The sequence below is a fragment of the Macaca nemestrina genome, chromosome 7 (assembly GCF_043159975.1).
Source record: "Macaca nemestrina isolate mMacNem1 chromosome 7, mMacNem.hap1, whole genome shotgun sequence".
NCBI classification, from domain to species: domain Eukaryota; kingdom Metazoa; phylum Chordata; class Mammalia; order Primates; family Cercopithecidae; genus Macaca; species Macaca nemestrina.
The window spans coordinates 73149817-73174575 of NC_092131.1; the positions used below are offsets into that span (position 1 = coordinate 73149817).

Consider the following 24759-nt stretch of genomic DNA (forward strand, 5'->3'; position numbering starts at 1 on the left):
GGTCAGGAGTTCGAGACTAGCGTGGCCAACATGGTGAAACCCCGTCTCTACTAAAAATAAAAAAAATTAGCTGGACCTGGTGGTGCACGCCTGTAATCCCAGCCACTTGGGAGGCTGAGGCAGAAAAATCGCTTGAACCCGGAAGATAGAAGTTGCAGTGAACTGAGATCCCGCCATTGCACTCCAGCATGGGTGACAAGAGCGAAACTCCAACTCAAAAAAATAAAAAAAGTTAAGTAGCAACAAACAAGTCACAAAGCAGGGACTGTAGCCCAGGGTTTAACTCCAAATTCCATGCTCTCTAACTATACCACCTTGAGACATTGCCAAAGTATTATTGCCCTTACATCTACTATTATTAAAACCACTTGTTTTTGTATTGTGCTCTAAAACTTTTCCAAAGAACTTTCTACTAGACACCTCATTTTACCACTTTCACCACAGAAAGCAGATAAGCATTATCTCTATTTTACAGGTAAGGAAAGTAAGTCATAGAAGGAACTGATGTTCTTAAATTAGTGAGGACAGAATTAAAATCCTATTTTGTCCTAAAGATACATTGTATTTCTTGGAGATTTGTCTACATCACCACCACTGTACATACCAAGAAGTTTGCTAATAAAAGGTTGTGTTTTGAAAGGTTCAAAGTCATCTATATGTTCCCCTGTACCAATGAAAATAATCGGACTTTTTGTGGCAGCGACTCTGGAAAAAAAAAGAAAATATAAAATAACCTCAAAAGAGCCCCACAAATTTCCAGCAGATCTGATATTTGAAGTGAATCCGCCTCCAAAGCTAATTAGACAAAGGTACAAAACTCAAGTTTCATTTCGCAAGTTGTAATAGAACTATATCCGACAGGCTCCAAAATTATTTCTATTTAAACTTCCTTTACAAACCATATTAGGCTCACTATTGAAACATATTTTAAATGATCAATATGAAAGCTATAAACACATACTCTTCCCCATACAATCCCAAGACAGAGGACAACAGTATCAATGATACTTACGCACTGAGCGCACCACCTCCTTTTGCATGGCCATCAAGTTTTGTCACTATTACTGAGGCTACATCTACTTTATCTTTAAAAGCCTTAGCCTGGGCTTCACAAGCCTGCCCAATGGAGGCATCCATCACATAAACAATGTTATCAGGTTGCTAGAAAGTTTAAATAGAAAAGATACTTTAGAAAAGGTTTTTATTGATCCTAAGCAAATGTCATCATTAGAAGCTACAAAACAATATTTAGAGCCAGGTGCAGTGGCTCATGTCTGTAAGCTCAGCGCTTTGGGAGGCTGAGCCGGGTGGATCACCAGAGGTGGAGTTCAAGACCAGCCTGGCCAACGTGGTGAAAACCCTGTCTCTACTAAAAATACAAAAATTAGCATACAAAAATTAGCCAGGCGTGGTGGCAAGCCCCTGTAATCCCAGCTACATGAGAGGCTCAGGCAGGAGAATCACTTAAACCCGGGAGGCAGAGGTTGCAGTCAATTGAGATCATGCCACTGCACTCCAGCCTGGGCGACAAGAGTGAAACTCCATCTCAAGAAAAACAAACAAACAAACAAAAACCCCACAATATTTACAATATAAATAATTATTCAATCCATAAATATTTGTTGAAGTACTATGTATTATTGGGTACCATCTAAGTCCTGAGAACAAAAAGGTAAATGAGAAAATATTTGTCCTAAGAAACTTGCATTCTAGTCAGAGGACACAGATAATAAATAGATAAACATTTCAGATGTATAACAACTAAAATGGGATACAGAGTATCAGTTTTGAAGTATGGGAGGCATCTTCTAGTAGGGCAGTCAGGGAAGGCCTCTCTGGACCTAATGTTTGAGCTGAGACCTGAATAAAAAGGAAAAAGTTATGCAAAGATCTGAAAGAATGGCATTCTAGGCAAAAAAAAGTGCAAAGGCAAATCAAAGCAGAAGAGTGTATACTGAAAACAAAATGGATAAAACACACTTGAGGCTATTTCCCTTAGATCTGCTCAACTTGGTCAAAATAACAACATAAATAAAAAGAAACTTACTAGCATTAACCACAAACCAAAGAATTACTGCTAATACTCCAATGCCAAGACATGAGTTCCTAAATAATATATGCTGCAGATAAACTGCTTCTCCTCCCCGAAATTATTTCCATCACACTTTTAAAGAGACAAAAAATGATAATACTTTTTTAATGCTTCATTTTGGAAAATTCTCAAAATTCACCTAAGTATTCCAACTGAATTTTTAAAAAGGAAATTCATCAGACATGAAAGGCTAATTACTAATTTTTTTTTTTTTTGAGATGGAGTTTTGTTCTTGTTGCCCAGGTTGGAGTGCAATGGCATGATCTCAGCTCACTGCAACCTCTGCCTCCCAGGTTCAAGCGATTCTCCTATCTTAGCTTCCAGGTAGCTGGGATTACAGGCACCCGCCACCACGCCCAGATAATTTTTGTATTTTTAATAGAGATGGGGTTTCACCATGTTGGCCAGGCTGATCTCGAACTCCTGGCCTTGTGATCCATCCGACTCAGCCTCCCAAAGTGCTGGGATTATAGATGTGAGCCACTGCACCCAGCCTAATTACTAATTTTTAAACGTTTTCTTATGCATACTAATAGGATGATTAAGTGAGAAAGGAAATTATTTTTTCAAATTTACGAAGTTTATATTTAACGGAGAGCAAAAATGATGAAATTCAGTCACTACCACACAGATATAGGTGCCCAAAACAAATTATATTGGTCATATATTCAATCCGGTTTTATAATTAAATTAACCAAAGTCCTAGTGTTTTTACATTGAAAGCTACTTACTATAGCATTAGCAACTTGAAGCATTTCTTCAAATAAAGAGTCTTCTTGTTTATGGCGGCCACTTGTATCAACAATAATAATTTCAAAATTTTCATTTTTAAATTTCTCTACTCCTTCAGAAGCAATGATAACAGGATCCATTTCTGTATAGCTATATAACATGGACAAATGATTTAACAAAACGGCAAAACTTCCAAATATTACTAATTCAGAAATTGTTAGTTTACCTTTAATCTATTTTGAAAAAGCCAAAATGACCCCAATTTCAATTTAGAAGAAGAAAATCTATAAAGTATTAAATACAAAATCTACTTCTAAAAAAGCATGAAGCATTATCCAATTTTCCAATTCCAAAACCCAGTATGATTCTATCGCACGTCTTTTCTGAATGAACTGTGTCTCCTTCAAATTTATTTTTTATATTTTATTTAATAATTGAATTCATGTTCACAGTGTTTCACACGTTTTTCCATTTAATATCCATTTGGAAGCATTTTATGAAACCAGCAGATATTCTTGTAACAAGCCTGAGCAATACAGTGAGATTCCACTCTACAAAAAAAAAAAAAAAAAATCTAGTTGGCATAGTGGAATGCACCTGTAGTCCCAGCCACTTGGGAGACTGAAGCAGGAGGACGACTTGAGTCCATGAGTTTGAGGCTGCAGTGAGCTTATGATCAAGCAACTGCACTCCAACTTGGGCAACAGAGCAAGACCATGTCTCTTTAAAAATAACACAGGGGGAAAAAAGAAAAAATATTTCTGTAAAACATAACTTTGAGGTTATACAGCATTCTATCAGATGGCTATATTGCTTATTAAATAATGCCCTCCTATTAGACATTTGACGTTTTTCCCATTTCTTTTCTTTTTCTTTTTTTTTTTGAGACAAAGTTTCACTCTGTCGCCCAGGCTGGAGTGCAGTGGCGAGATCTCGGCTCACTGCCACTTCTGCCTCTTGGGTTCAAGCGATTCTCCTGCCTCAGCCTCTCAAGTAGCTAGGATTACAGGTGCCTGCCACCAGGCCAGCTAATTTTTGTATTTTCAGTAAAGACGGGGTTTTACCATGTTGGTCAGGCTGTTCTCAAACTTCTGACCTCATGATCTGCCTGCCTTGGCCTCCCAAAATGCTGGGATCACATGCATGAGCCATCACACCTGGCCTCCAATTTCTTTTTTAAATGTGTTTATTTATTTATTTTGAGGTGGAGTTTCGCTCGTTGCCCAGGGTGGAGTGCAATGGTGCGATCTCAGCTAACCACAACCTCTGCTTCCCAGGTTCAAGCGATTCTCCGGCCTCAGCCTCCTGAGTAGCTGGGATTACAGGCATGCGCCACCACATCCAGCTAATCTTGTATTTTTAGTAGAAATGGGTTTTCTCCATGTTGGTCAGGCTAGTCTTGAACTCCCGACCTCAGGTGATCCACCCACCTAAGCCTCCCAAAGTGCGAGGATTACAGGTGTGAGCCACCGCGACTGGCCTAAAAAAATTTTTTTTGTTGTTGAAACGGTGTCTAGCTCTGTCACCCAGGCTGAAGTGCAGTGGCACGATCTTGGCTCACTGCAACCTCTGCCTCCCAGTTTCAAGCAATTCTTCTGCCTCAGCCTCCCAAATAGCTGGGATTACAAGCACCCACCAACACATCCAGCTAATTTCTGTATTTTTAGTAGAGACAGGGTTTCACTGTGTTGGCCAGGCTGGTCTCGAACTCCTGACTTTATAATCCACCTGCCTCAGCCTCCCAAACTGCTGGGGTTACAAACATAACCCCACCGTGCCCAGCCTAAAAATTTTTTAAATTTATTTTTTCTAGAGATGAGGTCTTGTTATGTTGCTCAGGCTGATGTCCAACTTCTGGGCTCAAGTGATCCTCCCATCTCAGCCTCCCAAAGTGCTGGGATTATATATATGAGCCACTGTGCATGGCAGTTTTTCCAATTTCTTGATATTAAAAATACAGCCAATATAATTGGTAAATGTTTCTTCTTTGAGCACTCTTATAAGTTGAATTTGGAACAAATGGTATGACCATTTAAGGCTTTTCACTTTTATGAGGCAAACCTCCTCCATAACAGTTTAATGTCATCCCTATTTCACTACATTTTCACAATCCCTAATACAATCTTTGTCAACTTGAAAAATCAAGAAATTAGATATTTTAATTTGCATTCTTCTGATTAGTGGCAACTTTTTATATGCAGATCACTACTATCAAATAAAGACATATAATGTTACAAAAAAAAGTTTTTCCCCTAAATTAAGAACCACCACCAAAAACTCAGGTAGAAATATACTTAATAAGAATATGTGTGTGGCTGCGTACAGTGGCTCAAGCCTGTAATCCTAGCCCTTTGGGAGGCTGAGGTGGAAGGATCATTTGAGTCCAGGAGCTCAGGACTAGCCTGGGCAACACAGGATCTTTTGTAAAGACAGGGTCTTTACAAAAAGTTTAAAAAAAAATTAGCAGGGCATGGTTAGGCATGGTGGCTCATGCCTGTAATCCCAGCACTTTGGGAGGCCAAGGCAGGCAGATCACCTGAGGTCAGGAGTGACCAGCCTGGCCAACATGGCGAAACCCTGTCTTTACTAAAAATGCAAAAACTTAGCCAGGCGTGGTGGTGGGCACCTGTAATCCCAGTTACTCAGGAAGCTGAGACAGGAGAGTTGCTTGAACCCAGGAGGTGGAGGCTGCGGTGAGCCAAGATCGCACCACTGCACTCCAACCTGGGTAACAGAGGGAGAGACTCTGTCTCAAAAAAAAAAAAAAAAAAAAAAAAAGCTGACAGACAAGAAGAGGCATATGAGTGTTAAAATAAAAAACAGTAACCTACCTTCCATAAAATGGAATTCTTGCTTTGGTAGCATTCTGTTTTAGTTGGTCAAAAGCCCCTAGAAGATAAAGAGTTCATGAATCCTCAAACTTGAAAATAAAAATTATAGAAAACAATTTTCAAATTTCAAGACATTACCTGCTCTGAATGTGTCTGCACATATTAAACAGGTCTTCCAACCTTTCCTCTGGTAATAATACGCTAACTGGGTGAGAAAAGATTTAAAAATATAATATCATAAAATATAACAAATTATACATATAATTTCTTCTGTTTTTCCTTATTATTTACCTTAGGAGTAAAATAAAACTGCGTATAATTCTCCTGATTATTAAAGATTTTTGAATATGGCAAATTTCCTACAAAGTTTTATATTCTAATTGTCATGCAGCAGCATTCAAATATAAAATGATCAAGTAGCAAATGATCATAGTAAAAAATGTTAATTACTATTAACGTTAATTAAAAACAAACAACAACAAAACGATCTAAAAATCATCCTTTTCTCTTTTTGCCCCTCAAACTATAACATATATGAAGCTTGTGGAAAAATCCCATAATATTGTTGAGACACCCAATTCGGGAAAAAGGAGTGGTAAACCGAATTAAAAATTAGCATAAAGAGGTCAAGGTTACAGTGAGCTATGTTCGCATGCCACTGCACTCTAGCTTGGGCAACAAAGTAAGACTCTATCTAAAAAAACATTGTATAAGGATATGCAAAATGAAGATCTATAGTATGCTGGGTAGGAACATGAAAAAGGAGTCCTGAGCTATAGAGGATAAAGTAAACTCCATGTTCTCTTCTCCAAAAATAATACACTCACTTCCTGAAAGGATAGGAATGGTCTTTTTTTAATAAAATAGCATAGTTATAGATGTCTACCTTCTTACAAAAAAGAAATAAGAAAGTATGAGGATCTCTTCTCTTATCCTACAAAAAATTATTTAAAAACATACATCAAGTAACACAAAATTATAAAGCAACAATATTATAAAGCCTGGCTTTATAAGATATTTTAATATATTATAGTATATTTTAATATATCACAAATATATTTTAATAAAATATATACAACATATTATATATTAATATATTCTAATTAATTATAATTAATAAAATATACATTTCAATATTATAAAGCCAGGCTTTATAATATATTTTTACATTAAGTACAAAACTTGATTTATACAAACCTATCTTCCATATGGCTTCTTTTTAAATTAAGTTCAATTTACCTTTGAACATGTTGTTGTTTTACCACTCCCTTGCAATCCAACAAACATAATCACATTTTGTTTTCCTTTAGTGGGTGTCCATGCCTTAACTCCAGGGTCTACAAGCTAAATACCAAAAATAAATTAAAAATAAAATCAGGTTAACATACATTTAAATTCAAAACCCCTTCCCCACAACATTTTTTTCCTTTTTTGAGATAGGGTCGCACTCTGTCACCCAGGCTGGAGTGCAGTGCCATAATCGGAGCTCACTGCAGCCTCGATCTCCTGGGCTCAAATGATGCTCCCACTTCAGCCTCCCAAGTAACTGGGACTACAGGTACACGCCACCACATCTAGTTAATTAAAACATTTTTTTTGTAAAGAGAGGGTCTTGCCATGTTGCCCAGGCTGGTCTCCAACCTCTGGGTTCAAGCAATCCTTCTGTCTCAGCCTCAGAGTCCTGGGATTTCAGGCGTGAGACACCGTGCTGCCACAACTTTTAAATTATATAAATAAGGGCATTTTCATAAAAAAGCTACCATACGCTATTCTAATATAACTATTCTCCTTTGTATAAACAGAGTAAAATTTAAGAACATGAATTTAACAAGTCATAATCAAGTATATACTCCAAATCAATTCAGAGGTAAAGATCTCACAACATTTTTTAGAACAAGCTGGAGTATAAAATAAAATGTAAAAAACAAGTTTAAGCTACAGGAGGAATCTACATCAGCACTACAGAAATGTAATACAAAAATGTATGTGAAGGCTACATATGAACTTTAAAATTTCCAGTACTGACATTTAAAAAGTAAAAACAGGTGATACTAAATTTAATATCTATCCCAATACATCTAAAAAATTATCATTTTCATATGTAATCTATATTAAAAATTTAATGAGATTTTTACATTTATTTTCCCATACAAAGTCTGAAAATCTGGTGTGTATTTTATATGTAAAACACATCTCAGTTTGGACTAGCCACATTACAAATGCTCAATAACCACATGTGGCTAGCGGATGCCATACTCAAGAGTGCTAACGTTCATATTCAATTTGACAAATATTTACTTAACAAAATTACAGATTATATGTGAAATATTTTCAAGGTCAAACTGTAAATTCTCCAATGCCAAATATTTACTGCAAAGTTACTACATTTAGAGGGCTAGTAAAAAACAATCACCAACTTTAAAATGACAGTCAGTGGAAAACTGAGGTTCATATAGGGACAGTCTCCAAATTAAAAAAGCATGGGACATTTAGGGCTGGGCATGGTGGCTCATACCTGTAATCCCAGCACTTTGGGAGGCCGAAGTGGGCAAATCATGAGGTCAGGAGAATCAAGACTATCCTGGCTAACACGGTGAAACCCCGTCTCTACTAAAAATACAAAAAATTAGCTGGGTGTGGTGGTGGGCACCTGTAGTCCCAGCTACTCAGGAGGCTGAGGCAGGAGAATGGCGTGAACCTAGGAGGCGGAGCTTGAAGTGAGCTGAGATTGCACCACTGCACTCCAGCATGGGCAACAGAGCAAGACTCCATCTCAAAAAAAAAAAAAAAAAGCATGGAACATTTAAAAAGTAATTCACGTGGGAGTCAGTCGTTTGGAACTTGAAATGTATGATATAATAATAAATCCATAATAGTTAATGTCCCAGATCAGGGGTTGGTAAACTATGTGCAAATAAAGTTTCAATGGAGGCTGGGTGTGGTGGCTCATGCCTATAATCCCGGCCCTTTCTAGGGGCCAAAGGAGGAGGATTGCTTGAGACCAGGAGTTTGAGACCAGCTTGGGCAGCATAGTAAGATCTTGTCCCGGCCGGGCGCGGTGGCTCAAGCCTGTAATCCCAGCACTTTGGGAGGCCGAGATGGGCGGATCACGAGGTCAGGAGATCGAGACCATCCTGGCTAACACGGTGAAACCCCGTCTCTACTAAAAAAAACAACACAAAAAACTAGCCAGGCAAGGTGGTGGGCGCCTGTAGTCCCAGCTACTCGGGAGGCTGAGGCAGGAGAATGGCGTAAACTCGGGAGGCGGAGCTTGCAGTGAGCTGAGATCCGGCCACTGCACTCCAGCCTGGGTGACAGAGAGAGACTCCGTCTCAAAAAAAAAAAAAAAAAACATCTTGTCCCTACTAATTTAAAGAATTGGCCAGGTGTGATGGCATGCACCTGTGGTCCCAGCTAATCAGGAGGCTGAGGCAGGAAGATGGCTTGAGCCCAGGAGTTTGAGACTGCAATGAGCTATTATCAGGCCACTGTACTCTGGCCTGGGCAACAGGCTGTAAAGTTATTACATTTCTAGTTATTACATTGAAAAAAATTTCAATCTAATACAGCCATGCCCATTCATTTACTACTTTGTTTTTTTTTTTTTTTTGAGACACGGTCTTATTCTGTAACCCAAGCTAGAGTGCAGTGGTACAATCATGGCTCACTGCAGTCTCGAACTCTTGGGCCCAAGCGATCCTACCATCTCAGCCTCGTGAGTAGCTGGAACTACAGGCGTGTGCCATGATATCTGACTAATTTTAGTATTTGTTTGTAGAGACGGAGTATTGCTATGTTGCCCAGACTGCTTTTGAACTCTTGGCCTCAAGCAATCCTCCAGCCTTGGCCTCCCGAAGTGCTGAGATTACAGGTATAAGCCACTGTGCCTGACCCATTTGCTGCTTTTGTGCCACAACAGCAGAGCTGAGTAGTTGCAACAGAAATCACGTGGTCCACAAAGTCTAAACCTTTGAGAGAAAGTCTACCAAGCCAACCATAAAAATTACATAATCCATATTATACCTGAATTTCAAGGAAAGCCATGAGATAGAGAAGAGAGAAAAATACATTTTCTCATACCTTTCCTAAGCATCAACCTCCCCTTAGGCAAACTTCTGAAACAGGCAAAATCTGTCTTAAACATAAATCCACTTCCCTTCCTCATAGATCCTTTCAGTACACTGATGCTGCTCCACATTCACCTCCATTTTCTACATGTCATGGCAAAATCTCCCAGCTCTCTATGGACCCATTATTTGGAACATATGTTTTACTAAATAATTTAATAAATTTGTCTTCTCTTTCTCCCACTCTTGAGAATAGCTGTTTTCAACTTCTTGGTCTCAGAGCTTCTTTATAATCATGGTAGTTTGCAAAGGTTAGCTGTAATGTAGAATCTAAAACCATATAAACTTTTATACTCTGTTACATTAAAATCTGTGATTCCATCTTGCATTTTAAATGAATCTTATACTGGTACATGATCTTGTAATATCATGTGCTAGTTATTCACAAAACACTGGTTCACTGAGCTAGGCAGATCTCTCTTCACTGACATATTTCACTATACATAATCAAAAAACTTCATTCATTAATATCAATAGTGACTCTCATCAGAAAAGTAAGTAGTGGGATACTGTCAAACTCATGACGGAGACAGATGATAGACACAAGTCCTTTTTATTTTTATTTTAGATGGAGTTTCGCTCTTGTGGCCTAGGCTGGAGCGCAATGGCGTGATCTCAGCTCACTGCAACCTCTGCCTCCCAGGTTCAAGCCATTCTCCTGCCTCAGCCTCCCAAGTAGCTGGGATTACAGGCATGTGCCACTACACACGGCTAACTTTTTTTATTTAGTCAAGACGGGGTTTCACCATGTTGGTCAGGCTGGTCTCAAACTCCTGACGTCAGGTGATCCACCCGCCTCGGCCTCCCAAAGTGCTGGTATTACAGGCATGCACCACTGTGCCTGGTGGCTTTTTTTTTTTTAAGACAGGTCTCGCTCTGTTGCCCAGGCTGGAGTGCAGTGGCGTGATCTCAGCTCACTGTAACCTCCACCTCCCAGATTCAACTTAACCTCCCGAGTAACTGAGTTTACAGGTGTAAGCCACCGTTCCCAGCTAATTTTTGTATTTTTTGTAGTGATGGGGTTTCATCATGTTGCTCAGGCTGGTCTCAAACTCCTGGGCTCAAAGAGTAGTAGTCCCAGCTACTAGGGAGGCTCAGGTGTAGGGATCACCTGAGCCCAGGGAGGATGAGGCTGCAGCAAGCCATGATCACACCACTGCACTCCAGCCTGGGCAACAGAGTAGGACCCTGTCTCAAAACAAACAAACAAACAAACAAACAAACAAAAAAACAACAGTGGTGCATGCCGTTGGTCCTAGCTTCTCTGGAAGCTGAGGAGAGAAGACCGCTTGAGCCCATGAATTTGAGGCCACAGTGAGCTCTGATCATGCCACTGTACTCTACCTTGAATGACAGGGACTCTGTCTTTAAAAAAAAAAAAAAAAAAAGAGTTCAGAAACTACTAGTATCGTATGGTGCCACTGCCTTGATTCATACTAGGGAGTTTTACCTACCATTGTTTTCAGTGCAAATGTCAACACAGTACAAAAGTCAAATAGTGTCTTAGTATTATGGAAATAATTTTGACCTTGTTTTGTACACCATTGCTCTAGACCATAAGCATCTGTGTATAAGGACCAGTTTTATTTATCTCTGCTGTCAGCAGCATTTGGCATACTTCCTGAAATAAAGTAGGTACTCAATAAATGCTTCTTAATAAAGCACCTGATGCTCCAGAATTGCCTATAGTTATAAGCCCCTAATAATAAAAATTTCCAGCCAGGCACAGTGGCTGACACCTGCAATCCTAACACTTTGGGAAGACAAGGCAGGTGGATCACTTGAGTTCAGAAGATCAAGACCAGCTAGGGCAACATGGCAAAACCTTGTCTCTACAAAAAATGCAAAAACTAGCTGGGCATGGTGGCATGTATCTGTAGTCCTGCTACTTGGGGGGCGCTGAGGCAGGAGGATTGTTTGAGCCCAAGAGGTTGAGGCTACAGTGAGCCATGATTGCACCACTGCACTCCAGCCTGGGTAACAGAGTCAGACTATCTCTTTAAAAAAAAAAAAAAAAAAAAAGGCCAGGTACGGTGGCTTATGCTTGTAATCCCAGCACTTTGGGAGGCCGAGGTGGGTGGATCACTAGGTCAGGAGATCGAGACCATCCTGGCCAAAATGGTGAAACCCCGTCTCTACTAAAAATACAAAAAAAAAAAAAAAAAAAAAAATTAGCTGGGCAAGGTGGCGCACGACTGTAATCCCAGCTACTTGGGAGACTGAGGCAGGAGAATTGCTTGAACCCAGGAGGCAGAGGTTGCAGTGTGCCAAGATCGCGCCACTGCACTTCAGCCTGGCAACAGAGCAAGACTCCATCTCAAAAAAAAGAAAAAGAAAAAGAAAAAATTCCACTCACACTGTGCTGACCTCAGACACTAAGTGAAAAGCAATCAGGAAATGAAGAGTCTTACACAAGGAGTTTGGAGATCATACCTGGGTCTGCCACTAACTAGCTCAGTTTTCTCAACTGCAAACTGGTAAGTATGAACAGGATAAATTCTGACCTCTTTTAGGTCTGAATTTCTTTTTTTTCTTTTTTTAATTAATTAGTCTAGTGGAGTAAATGAAAATTACATACTTGTCTGAGATACACAACTTTTTCAAAATCCTATCAGTGCGGTTGGTACCAAAACAGTAAATATATTCAGGCCGGGCATGGTGGCTCACGCCTGTAATCCCAGCACTTTGGGAGGCTGAGGCAGGTGGATCACTTGAGGTCAGATGTTCGAGGGCAGACTGGCCAAGATGTGAAAACTTGTTTGTACTAAAAATACAAAAATTAGTTGGGTGTGGTGGTATGCACCTATATAGTCCCAGCTACTCGGGAGGCTGAGACAGGAGAACTGCTTGAACCCGGCAGGCAGAGGTTGAAGTGAGCAGAGATCATGCCATTGCACTTCAGCCTCAGTGACAGAGGGAGACTCAAAAAAAAAAAAGAAAGAAAATATTCATACAATGTGGGGGGAAAAATGATTGTAGAACTAGTAGCCATCTATTGCTCTAAAAAAATTTTTTTTGTTTTTTTTTTAAGACAGGGTCTCACCCTCTCCCCAAGTCTGGAGTGCAGTGGCACAATCATGGCTCACTGCACCCCTGAACTCTGGGGCTCAACCAATCCTCCTGTCTCAGCCTCCTCAGTAGCTGGGACTACAGATGTGCACCACCATGCCCAGCTAATTTTTGTATTTTTAGTAGAGATAGGATTGCACCATGTTGGTCAGGCTGGTCTCGAACTCCTGACCTTGGGTGATTCACTCACCTCAGCCTCCCAAAGTGCTGGGATTACAGATGTGAGCCACTGCACCCAGCCTGCACCAGTTATTTTTACCAATTTTTTTTTTTTTTTTTTTTTTTGTAGAGACTGGTTCTCACTGCATTGCCCAGGTTGGTCTCAAACTCCTGGTCTCAAGGAATCCTCCCACCTCCGCCTCTCAAAGCACTGTGATTACAGGCATGAGCCACTGTGCCTGGACTAAAATAATTTTTTTAACAGCTCCTTTCTTTTTTTCTTCCACAACTGAGCCAATATATATATATTTTAAGCTCTAAGATTTTCACCATAATTTGCATGATCAGCAATAAGATGAGGCAGGGGCAACCAGCTATATTTACTACTTGAAAATAAAACTTTCACTAATTTAAAATTGCTCATAATCTAGGCAAGACTTGGGATACTTGGTCTTTGCAAAGGGAATTCCTTACACAATGAACAGTGTAGAAAAGAATATTTGCTATGTGTGACTTTGCCATATAAAAGCAGGACCATCACTAGGCAAATCACGATAGTGAAAGAAGAAAAACTTAGGCCCTTTCATCAACCAATCTGTAGTGAAATTTCACTCATCGCATCTTGGTTTTGGCATTTTTTGCAGGAATAGTACTAGCCATCATATCTGCACACGGAATTATGTATATTCAGTAAAGTCTACAATAAAAATAGGTCCTGACCAGGTGCAGTGGCTTATACCTGTAATCCCAGTACTTTGGGAGGCCAACGCGAGCAGATCACCTGAGGTCGGGAGTTCAACACCAGGCTGACCAACATAGAGAAACCCTGTCTCTACCAAAAATACAAAATTAGCCAGGCGTGGTGGTGCATGCCTGTAATCCCAGCTACTCGGGAGGCTGAGGCAGGAGAATCACTTGAACTCAGGAGGCGGAGGTTGCGGTGAACCAAGATCACGTCATTGCACTCCAGCCTGGGCAACGAGAGTGAAACTCCTTCTCAAAGGAAAAAAAAAACAAAACGTTCCTCAGAAAACTTAATAATCCTTTCATTAATATGTTAATACAGATGAATATTCCATAAAGACATGTTAAAAATATTCTGAAATATGTGTAGTGCTAATGTATTTTTATCCACCGAGTATAGAATCACAGCACAATCTTCATATACTTTTACCTTCACAAGTTCTTTAAATACAGCATGCTGAATCATTTTTCTTTTGTTAAGACCAGATGCCATCTCTTCAAGATCAATAGCAGACCTTTATGATGGTGGTTGGTGATTGGGATGGGGAGGAGAAAATCAGTTAAGAAACTCTAAGAAACAAAAGCTTCTGCTCCAAACAATGTACGACTATTCAGTCATTCATATTAATAGTCTTCCAATTAACATGCATGTAATTACTACAGATTCGTAAGTCTATATCATAAAGAGTTTTAGCCATGAAGTATTAGACACAAGACTTTGGTTTTCAAGGATTACACCTGAAAGTATAAATTTGTCCTAATATCACCACAAAGAACTAGTTTTATTTACTTTGCTTGCAGCTTATATATTTTACATATCTTTACAACAGAAATCAGGACTACTTTCTCTATTTCTTCTTTTTTTTTTTTTTTTTTTTTTTTTGAGACAGAGTCTCGCTCTGTCGGCCAGGCCGGAGTGCAGTGGCATGATCTCGGCTCACTGCAACCTGTCTCCCAAGCTCAAGCAATTTTCCTGCCTCAGCCTCCTGAGTAGCTGGGTTTACAGGCGTATGCCACCATGCCCAGCTAATTTTTTGTATTTTTAGTAGAGACGGGGTTTCACCATGTTGGCCAGGCTGGTCTCCATCTCCTGACCTCATGTTCCTCCCGCCTCAGCCTCCCAAAGTGCTGGGATTACAGGCCTGAGCCACCACACCCGGCTACTTTCTCTATTTCTAAATGCTTAAATGCTGGTAGTCCCACAACTAATCTCAGTCTAACAATACAAGAAGAAATATCTAAAGCATGATAAGGGATAAGATTCAAGCAGTTAACTCAGCTACCTGTATTGTTCTGTGTGTCTTGCCAACTCAGTGCCTCTCCCAATGAAAATGACAACTGAGACCACATACATTAATTTCTCATTCAAATATGAAACAGAGAAACCAAAAGGAGAACGAAAGAGAATACAGCTCTCCAATAACGGTTAATATCATCTTAAGCCTAAAAAGAATAAAATGGCAGTACTTTTCTATGAAGACCCTGAATTGTTAAAAGGCTTTATATATTAAAATACTACACAGTATTTAATTAAATCCATCCAAATAAAAGACTAGTAAAATAGAAAAAAAAATGTAATTAAATGAAAACCACATGTAGTTTATTCTTTGAACTATCATTATGGAAACGTATTACACATGCTCTCGCTGAACATATGAGCTCCCACACAGCACTTTTCCAGTGCTGCAGAGCAGAAATGATTCCTGATATAGCAAACACTTCTAGTTAGCACTTCTTTCCTGTAAACTAAACTTAACTGTGCCTGTTTTTTACCTGATTTATTTAACTTACTTAACATTTTCTCTCAGTTGCTTCACTAGTTTAATATTAACATCTGCTTCCAACAAAGCGGTACAGACTTCTTTTAGCATAGCATTCAATACCTGAAAATAAAGAAATAAATGAAATTTAAAGTACCCAATGTATTAAGTTCCATAAAAACAATGGTTGATCAATTATATAACCATAGCTTAATAAAATAATACCACAATACTGGGTTTTTCAGTTAGTTCTGAAGAGAAAACTTTATTAAATGTAAGTCATTTTGTCAAAATAAGAAACCCCATTTAGTTTTACACACCCAAGTATTAATTACCACAATTTTATTCCTATGTAAAAGTAAGTATAGGCCGGGCATGGTGGCTCACGCCTGTAATCCCAACACTTTGGGAGGCCGAGGTGGGCAGATCACTTGAGGTCAGGAGTTCAAGACCAGCCTGGCCAACATGGCGAAACTCCATCTCTACTAAAAATACAAAAATTAGCTGGGCATGGTGGCATGTGTCTGTAATCCCAGTTACTCAGGAGGCTGAGGCTGCAGTGAACCAAGATAGTGTCACTGCACTCCAGCCTGGGCAACAGAGTAAGACTTTGTCTCAAAACAAAAAACAAACAAAAACAAAAACAAACAAAAAAACAAAAAAAACCACACATACAAAGTAATAATAATAAAGACAATATTCAAGCCAAAAAAAGTTTCTACAAATAGATGTTGCCTTTGATGTTTTCTAAGTTACTGAAGAGCTCCTGTTGTTATTACGTAGTGGTATATAGTCACAATATTTTCTTTTCTTTTTTTCTTTTTTTTTGAAACGGAGTTTCGCTATTGTTGCACAGGCTGGAGTGCAATGGCATGATCTCGGCTCACTGCAACCTCCACCTCCCGGATTCAAGCGAATCTCCTGCCTCAGCCTCCCTAGTAGCTGGGATTACAGGCACCTGCCATCACGCCCAGCTAATTTTTTATACTTTTAGTAGAGACAGAGTTTCACTATGTCGGCCAGGATGGTCTCAAACTCCTGACCTCAGGTGATCCACCCACTTCAGCCTCCCAGAGTGCTAGGATTACAGGTGTGAGCCACCATGCCCGGCTTAATATTTGCTTTTCTTAAAAACTGGACAACTGTGGAAGTAAATGTGACAGAAGAAAGTTAGCCAGTCTTGTCACTTTTACTTAGAGCAGCAGAATACAGCTGGAAAGGAGGCTAGCCTCTATTAATAACTTATTATCATCATATGTTTGTTGAATTGCAAGGCACTGTAGTTAAAAGGTCATAAAATTAAAAGTCTTAAGAAAAGATGAGGCTTTAGCCACTCATGTATATAAAGTGCTCACACACTAGAATGTAAGCTCTATGAGGGTAGGAATTTTAGTCTATTTTGTTCACCACTGTATCTCTGGTGCCAGCAAAAATGTCTGCAAAAACATAGGCCCTCAATTATCTGTTGAATGAACTCTCTCCTTCACCTCACTTTGTATGCCCTACAAGGAGAGGCTTATCAGTTTTCTCTATCCCTCATTAAAGGAGTCTGATAAAACTGGAACTGATCTTTCACTAGAGGGCTTTCTCCTTGTTAATTAGCTAGCAGCACAGTATCAAGAATAGAGAAACTGCCAATTTAAGCAACAGCTGTTACTCTACTTCCCACCAAGAACTCCTCCCCCGGTTTCCTTTCCTTTCTACTATAAACACAAAGAACATAAGGGCTACCCAACAGGGAAAACTGTTTGGAAAGTTGTTTTATTTATTCTGAAATACAAGACCAAAAATGATTTAAGTTATGATTCATTATTTAATAAGAAGTATTAGAAAAAGCCCTGTATGAGGAATTAGGAAAAAAAAGGTTCTAATCCTGGTTCTTCCAAATAAATAATCACATGAAACTGACTTTCTGTTTCTGTTAAATAAGAGGCTGAACTAAATGATCTCTAAGATGGTCTCAAAATTATTTAATTCCATTAGCTTAGTGTTGAGATCAAATTCTACGTAAGAATTAGTTTTCTAACCTCCAAGTTAGAAAGTTCATTTGATACTTAAAACTATTTTCTATGGTAAATGCTATTTTCCTATTTTACACACTAAGGAATCTGAAGTTGAGTTGCCCAAATTTACATTGTGCAGCTACTAAATAGCTACAGTGGGACTCTAAACAATGCCTTCTAACACCAAATTCAGTACTTTCCCATTGTTAATACAAAATATAAAGTATACTTGTGAACCATAGTCATCTTTTTCAATTAGTAAACCATTAAGATACAATCTGTGGGAGACAAATGGAACAAAGAAATATCTTAAAACAATATAGCCAGGAAGAAAAGTATTTTAATATGATCTAAGGAGTGGCTTACAAAAATCTCCAAAAAACTGAAGATTTCAAAGAAAGTGAATCAAAACAGACAAGATGGAAATGCTAGCCTTTTACAAAACTGCTAAATAAAAGTCACAAAGAAAAGGACAGATAAACACAAGCCTAGCCAAGAAGAAAGAAGCAGGGTAATGAAATTTTAGGTCTTTATCAACAGAGAAAACAAAAGTACAGTTCCAGATTTAAGACACTTTCAAACGATAAAATATGTCATTTTTACATGTAAGCTAAGGTCAGTTTTGTTTTGGATTTTTTTTGGAAAATTCTTTATAGAAAGTTGAAGTAAATTTGAAGTTGTAGTTAATTTCTCAATAAAACACTACTTACTGAATCCACTTCTAGGTTTCTGTCTACAAGTATTAAGTCTACATCAAAATACATATAAATACAGAGATTATTAATAAGACATCTTCCCAATGCTAGTGATAATATACAATCATATGTATTTTTCATACAATATTTTACATACCTCTTCATTGATAATGGTGGCATTACTCAACGAGCGTAATGCTGATGTTATTTTTCTTCCAAGGTCTGCTAGAACCATCTTGACAGCTTTAAGATGTACTTACGAAGAACTCTGGAGAGGAAAAAAAATTAAATGAAAATAATCAATTTCATTTTCCATGACTGAAGAGTTCTAAAGAGTATTTCAGTTCAAATCACTCTAGTGTTTAGATACTGTAATTTCACCTTCCATAGCCTCAACCTGTGCTTAAATACAGTCATGTCATAAAGATAAAACTGCCACTTGGTTATGATGCCTTATATTCAAATACTTAATTGGAATCTTGCATATGAATCAGCAAATTTAACATGTCAAATAATATACTTTGAGGAAATAATGACAAACTCACATTAAATGTGTTTTTTTTTTTGGCACAATACTTATACTGAATTATGTATCATACACATTTTTAAATTAAAAGAGAAAAATAAGGTGAAATCTCCAGGAATATTGCCTAATTTCCTACATTAAAGGACTCTGCAAACTATTTTGATTCTTGCTCCCAAGCAAAAAAAAAAAAAAAGAAAGAAAAAAGTTTTAATAACTTTTCTAGTACAAAAAAGCAACTGTTGAGCTATTAGCTATATTAAAGCACTGTACTAAGTGATTCCACATACATTATTTCATTTTATTCTTCTAACCACAAAGGAAAGAGGTATATTATTTTACTCTTTATTTTTTTTTTTTTGAGACATGGTCTTACTCACTGTCACCCAAGCTGGAGTGCAGTGGTGTGATCGCAGCTGACTGCAGCCTCAACTTCCTGGGAGCAGGCAATCCTCCTGCCTTAGCCTCCCAAGTAGCTGGGACCACAGATGCCTGCCACCATGCCCAGCTAATTTTTATTATTTGTAGAGACGCGGTCTCACTATACTGCCAAGGCTGGTTCTCTTCCTATTTTAAACCTGTTTCTGATTCCAGGAAAACTCTAACATAAGATAACAATTTAAGTTATCATTTATTATTAATAAGAATTACTAGAAAAAACCCTGGATGAGGAATTGAAAATAAAATTCTAATCCTGGTTTTTCCAAAAAATAGTCATATGCAACAGACTTTCTGTTTCAGTTAAATAAGAGTCAAAAACCCTTTCCAGCTCTAAAATCTTACTATTTTATAAAGTATTATATATTAGATGTACTTACTACTTGTAAGGATGCAAGGGCTTATGGGTGATAAACAAGCAAATATGGTTTGTAGTCCCTGCCCCCAAGACGCTTATCTACTAGCTGGTAAGACAAGGCACATAAATGAACACTAAAATAAACACTAAGAGAGAATTCCTCCTGTTTGACTGCTTACTATCAGGGACATCAGCTTTTCTTGCCTTCAAACTGAAACAATGGTTCTTTGTGGGTCTCAAGCATTTGGATTAAAAGAACATCAATGGCTCTCTGAGTTCTCAGGCCTTCAGATTCAGACTGGATCTACACCATGGGCTCTCCTGGGTCTCCAGCTTGCCAACTCATCCTACAGATCTTGAGATTTAAGTCTCCATAACGGCCTGAGCCAATTCCTTATAACAAATATCTATCTTTATATCCATCTCTCTACATATATATTTATACACACACACACACACACACACACACACTTTATTGATTCTGCTTCTCTGGAACAAGAAAAAAAAAAAAAAGAAATAGGAAGAAAAAGGCCAGGTACAGTGGCTCAAGCCTGTAATCCCAGCAGTTTGGGAGGCCAAGGAAGTAGGATCACTTGGGCTCAGGAGTTGGAAACTAGCCTGGGCAACATAGCAGGACCTCATCTCTTGGAAAAAAAAAAAAGTAGCCAGGCATGGCAGCATGTGCCTGTAGTTCCAGCTACTAGGGAGGCTGATGGGAGGATTGCTTGAGCCAAGGAGGTCATGATCACACTACTGCACTCCAACCTGGGTGACAGAGTGCAACTCTGTCTCCAAAAAAAAAAGAAAAAAGAAAAGGAAGAATTTTAGACTAAGGCAGAGGGTACAGGCTTTATTGGAAAGACTGAGTATGAATTTGGTCCTGAAATAATAGTAGAATTTTAGTAAGTGGAGAAGACAAAAAGGAATTTGAGGAAGATGAAATAGCATAGTCAGAAATGGAGAGAGAGACAAGTCTGGGACACACTTATGCCTTATATATGCACTGTACTTATGGATCATTGAGCATTATTTAGGGGACAGGAAAAAAACATTCAGGTCAGGACAGAGGGGTATACAGTTAGAAGGAAACAGAGATTTCAAAGGGCTCTAAAAACAAGGTCTGGGGAATATCAATTTTCCAATATGAACAATATTAGCAGAAAAGGTAACTCTTCAAAACAACTGTTTTGGTAACCCTTCTGAGCTAATGTAGTCTAATTTAGTCAACCAAGATTATCCAGACTAGATCCCCTCTACAAAATACACAGGGGATTAAAAACAAGAGAAACAGGGCCGGGCGTGGTGGCTAACGCCTGTAATCCCAGCACTTTGGGAGGCCGAGGTGGGTGGATCATCTGAGGTCAGGAGTTCGAGACCAGCCTGGCCAACATGGCAAAACCCCGTCTCTACCAAAAATACAAAAAAAAAAAAAAAAATTAGCTGGGCATGGTGGCAGGCACCTGTAATTCCAGCTACTCGGGAGGCTGAGGCAGGAGAAACGCTTGAAGATGGGAGGCAGAGGTTATAGTGAACTGAGATCGCACCATTACACTCCAGCCTGGGCAACAAGGGTTGATATATCCGTATTAAAAAAAAATTTGGGGCTGGGTGCAGTGGCTCACGCTTGTAATCCCAGCACTTTGGGAGGCCGAGGCGGGCGGATCACCTGAGGTTGGGAGTTTGAGACCACCCTGACCAAAATGGAGAAACCCCGTCTCCATTAAAAATACAAAATTAGCCGGGTATGGTGGCACATGCCTGTAATGCCAGCTACTTGGGAGGCTGAGACAGATGAATCCCTTGAACCTGGGAAGTGGAGATTGCGGTAAGCCAGAGATCGCGCCATTGCACTCCAGCCTGGGCAACAAGAGCGAAATTCCGTCTCAATAAATAAATTAATTAATTTTAAGACAAACAGGAAAATTAAATAGCTGACTCATTCACCATAGAGAAAGCAAAGAGGTGAGAGGAATCAAAAAAAGGCAGGAAGGGAAAATGCATTCGAGGACCTATCACTGGCAAACATATATCCCAGGCTGAGCTATAAATTAAACACTACACTTTTACTCAAGTACAATTTGGTAATTTAGAACTTTAAAAAAACTTACTACCAATACTTGATGAAATTGAAAAAAAATTGCTTACCATAAGATTTTTTTACAATTACATTGTTACTTAACCTGAGAGCCAACTACTTCATGGAAAAGATCCAGGACTTATTTCTTATGCCATACCCATTATACAAAATAATTATTGATCCTTAATTAATATTCTTCATTTAAGAAATAAGATTCAGATGTTTCAGTTCATATCCTTTACCGTGGTACTGGGAGTGATATAATCCTATTCATGACACCACAATTAACTTTTTTAGAGGTCATGTCATAAACAGATCATCCTTCATTTTAAAAAGCTATACTAGGACAAGCATGGTGGCTTAGGCCTGTAAGCCCAGCCCTCTGGGAGGCCGAGGTGGGCAGACTGCTTGAGGTTGGGAGTTCAAGACCAGTCTAGTTGACATGGTGAAATCCCATCTCTACAAAATATACAAAACTTGGTCGGGTATGGTGGTGCACTCCAGTAGTTCCAACTACTCAGGAGGCTGTGGCAGGAGAATCACTTGAACCCGGGAAGTGGAGGTTGCAGTGAGCCGATATCACATCATTGTATTCCAGCCTGGGAGACAGAGTGAGACTCCATCTCTAAATAAATAAATAAATAGATAAGCTATACTAGTTAACTTTTTTGGGGGCAAACTCTAGGAAGTGTCTTTAACTTTTTTAATTAATTTATTTTAGATTCAGAGGGTACATGTGTATATTTGTTACATCAGTATACTGTGTAATGCTGGGGACTGGGCTTATACACGTATGACCCAAATATTGAAACTTGAACCCAAGACGTACTTTTTCAATCTTCAGTCTCCTCCCAAACTCCCCCATTTTGGAATGCTCTGTGTCTACCATTTTCATCTTTACGTCCATGTGTATCTATGTTTAGCTCCCACTTATAAGTGAGAAGATGAGATATTTGATTTTCTGTTTCTGAATTAGCTCTCTTAGGATAATGGCCTCCAGCTCCATCCATGTTGCTGCAAAGGACATGATTTCATTCTTTTTATGGCTGCCTAGTTAATTCTTAAATATAAATCTAACTTTCCAAGTTAACTGGTTGTTTTAAATTAAAAAATTTTAAAAACTTCTGTGAGGTTTTCCAATATACTTTTCCTTCTGTAAGTAGTTACTGGCAGTATATTTTAAAACATTTTTGCCTTAAATTAAAAAATATATATACTTTATTATATAATACATGAATACATATAGTTTTAATACATAAAATAATAAAATCTCTCTGGGCCCAGTGGCTCATGCCTGTAATCCCAGCACTTTGGGAGGCCAAGGCGGGTGGATCACCTGAAGTCAGGAGTTCAAGACCAGCCTGGCCAACATGGCAAAACCCCATCTCTACTAAAAACACAAAAATTAGCCGTGGTTGGTGGCACATGCCCAGAATCCCAGCTACTCGGGAGACTGAGGCAGGAGAATCGCTTGAACCAGGAGGTGGAAGTTGCAGTAAGCCGATATGGCGCCACTGCACTCCAGCCTGGGTGACAAGAGCGAAACTCCGTCTCAAAAAAACAAAACACAAAAACAATAAAATAAAATCTTGCATTTCAGTAGAGAAATAAGAACATCTAATAATACTTTTCATTTACAGTGTTTCCTCTACAGTGTCCAAGGATGATGTGTTCCTGAAAACTCCATGTTAGAATTTTGCTTAAAATCTCAATACACACAGATGTAAAGTCCGCAGAATGGACTGTAAGGCCCCCTCAACATACATACACACACACACACACACACACACACACACACACACACGCATGAATGATTTTAATCATACTGACCTCCTAGCCATTGCTGCTACACATTTCCACCTCAGTGTCTCGGTACTAGCCGGCATGCTCTTCCTCTGCTTGACAACATAACTCCCTCCCTCATTTCCTTCAGATTTGTCCAGATGCCATTACTCAATGAGGTCTTCCCTAATCACTTATTTAAAACTGCAACCCCCTTCCCTATATTTTTTCCTATTGTTCTATTATCAACTGACATATGGCTTATTTATATTATTTGTCATCTATAATCTCACTATTGAAATGTAAACTGCAGCTAGGCACGGTGGCTCATGCCTGTAATCCCAGCACTTTGGGAGGCCGAGGTGGGTGAATCTCCTGAGGTCAGAAGTTCGAGACCAGCCTGGCCAACATGGTGAAACCCCGTCTCTACTAAAAATATCAAAATTAGCCAGGCATGGTGGCAGATGCCTGTAATCCCAAGTACTCAGAAGGCTGAGGCATGAGAATCACTTGAACCCAGGAGATGGAGCTTGTGGTGAGCCCAGATCATGCCACTGCACTTCAGCCTGAGTGAAAAAGCAAAACTCCATCTCAACAAAAAAAAAAAAAAAAAGAAAAAGAAAAAAAAAATTTAACCTACATAAGCGCAGGGATTTTTGCCTCTTTTGCTTTCTCCTGTGAGTTCACTGCTTTATCTATCCTCAGTCTTACATAGTAAATCCTTAATAAAAATGAACATTATGAATGAATGAAATGATGTATTTAAGGCCTTAGGGAAAAAGTGAGACCAAAGAACTAAAGTCATGAAAGGCATTGCAAATACTTGTTAAAAGCCACCAAAATAAATCAATGAAGATAATATGATGAATCAAAAGAAAATCAGTAACTTGGGTAATTTATACTGTACATTAAATATATCTATTTGTCATTACTTATAATTCTTCTTCAGAATTTCCCTGTCATGCATTTCCAACAAGATACTTAAAAATTAATCTCACCTTGTTCTAATATGTACAGTAAAGTACAAAACACCTTTTGTATGTTAATAGCTAAGCCTTAATCTCAGATTGGAGTAATCTACAATTCAAGGACACTCTCAAGATTCTCTTGCCTAACTAAAACGAATTTATAGAAATCAATCTGGATATGCTAGAATTTCACAAAAGAAGAATCTCTACTTAGATGGGGCTTTTAGAAAGGTAACAGATTAGCACACAGTACTTTTCTACAGTTGAACATCTATTACCTCAATCCACTCTTAAAACAATTTTACGATATAAGTAGGATAGGGAATAGAACAGCCATTCCCTGCCAAAAAAAGCAAAATGACTTCCCACAGTCCTTTGGCTAGAGTATGAATGATGCTTTA

The 24759-nt window shown here is 38.8% G+C and overlaps 1 protein-coding gene across 4 annotated transcripts in view; it reads right to left on the bottom strand.

Annotated features, from left to right (window-relative positions):
* Nucleotides 1-24759, bottom strand: part of LOC105477965 (signal recognition particle subunit SRP54) — a 98663-nt gene that overhangs the window by 67710 nt on the left and 6194 nt on the right. For 3 of the 4 annotated variants that reach the window (XM_071100335.1, XM_011734882.3, XM_011734880.3), the window contains exons 2-10: nucleotides 18370-18480; nucleotides 15546-15637; nucleotides 14185-14269; nucleotides 6895-6999; nucleotides 5794-5860; nucleotides 5656-5713; nucleotides 2824-2974; nucleotides 1013-1161; nucleotides 605-705 (exon numbers count right to left, since the gene is read on the bottom strand). In XM_071100335.1, coding sequence (XP_070956436.1) covers nucleotides 605-705; nucleotides 1013-1161; nucleotides 2824-2974; nucleotides 5656-5713; nucleotides 5794-5860; nucleotides 6895-6999; nucleotides 14185-14269; nucleotides 15546-15637; nucleotides 18370-18447 — 886 coding nt within the window. In that variant the 5' untranslated portion in view covers nucleotides 18448-18480. Of the gene's footprint in view, nucleotides 1-604; nucleotides 706-1012; nucleotides 1162-2823; nucleotides 2975-5655; nucleotides 5714-5793; nucleotides 5861-6894; nucleotides 7000-14184; nucleotides 14270-15545; nucleotides 15638-18369; nucleotides 18481-21676; nucleotides 21830-24759 lie in introns of those variants that run through there. The other variant, XM_011734883.2, reaches the window with a different exon arrangement.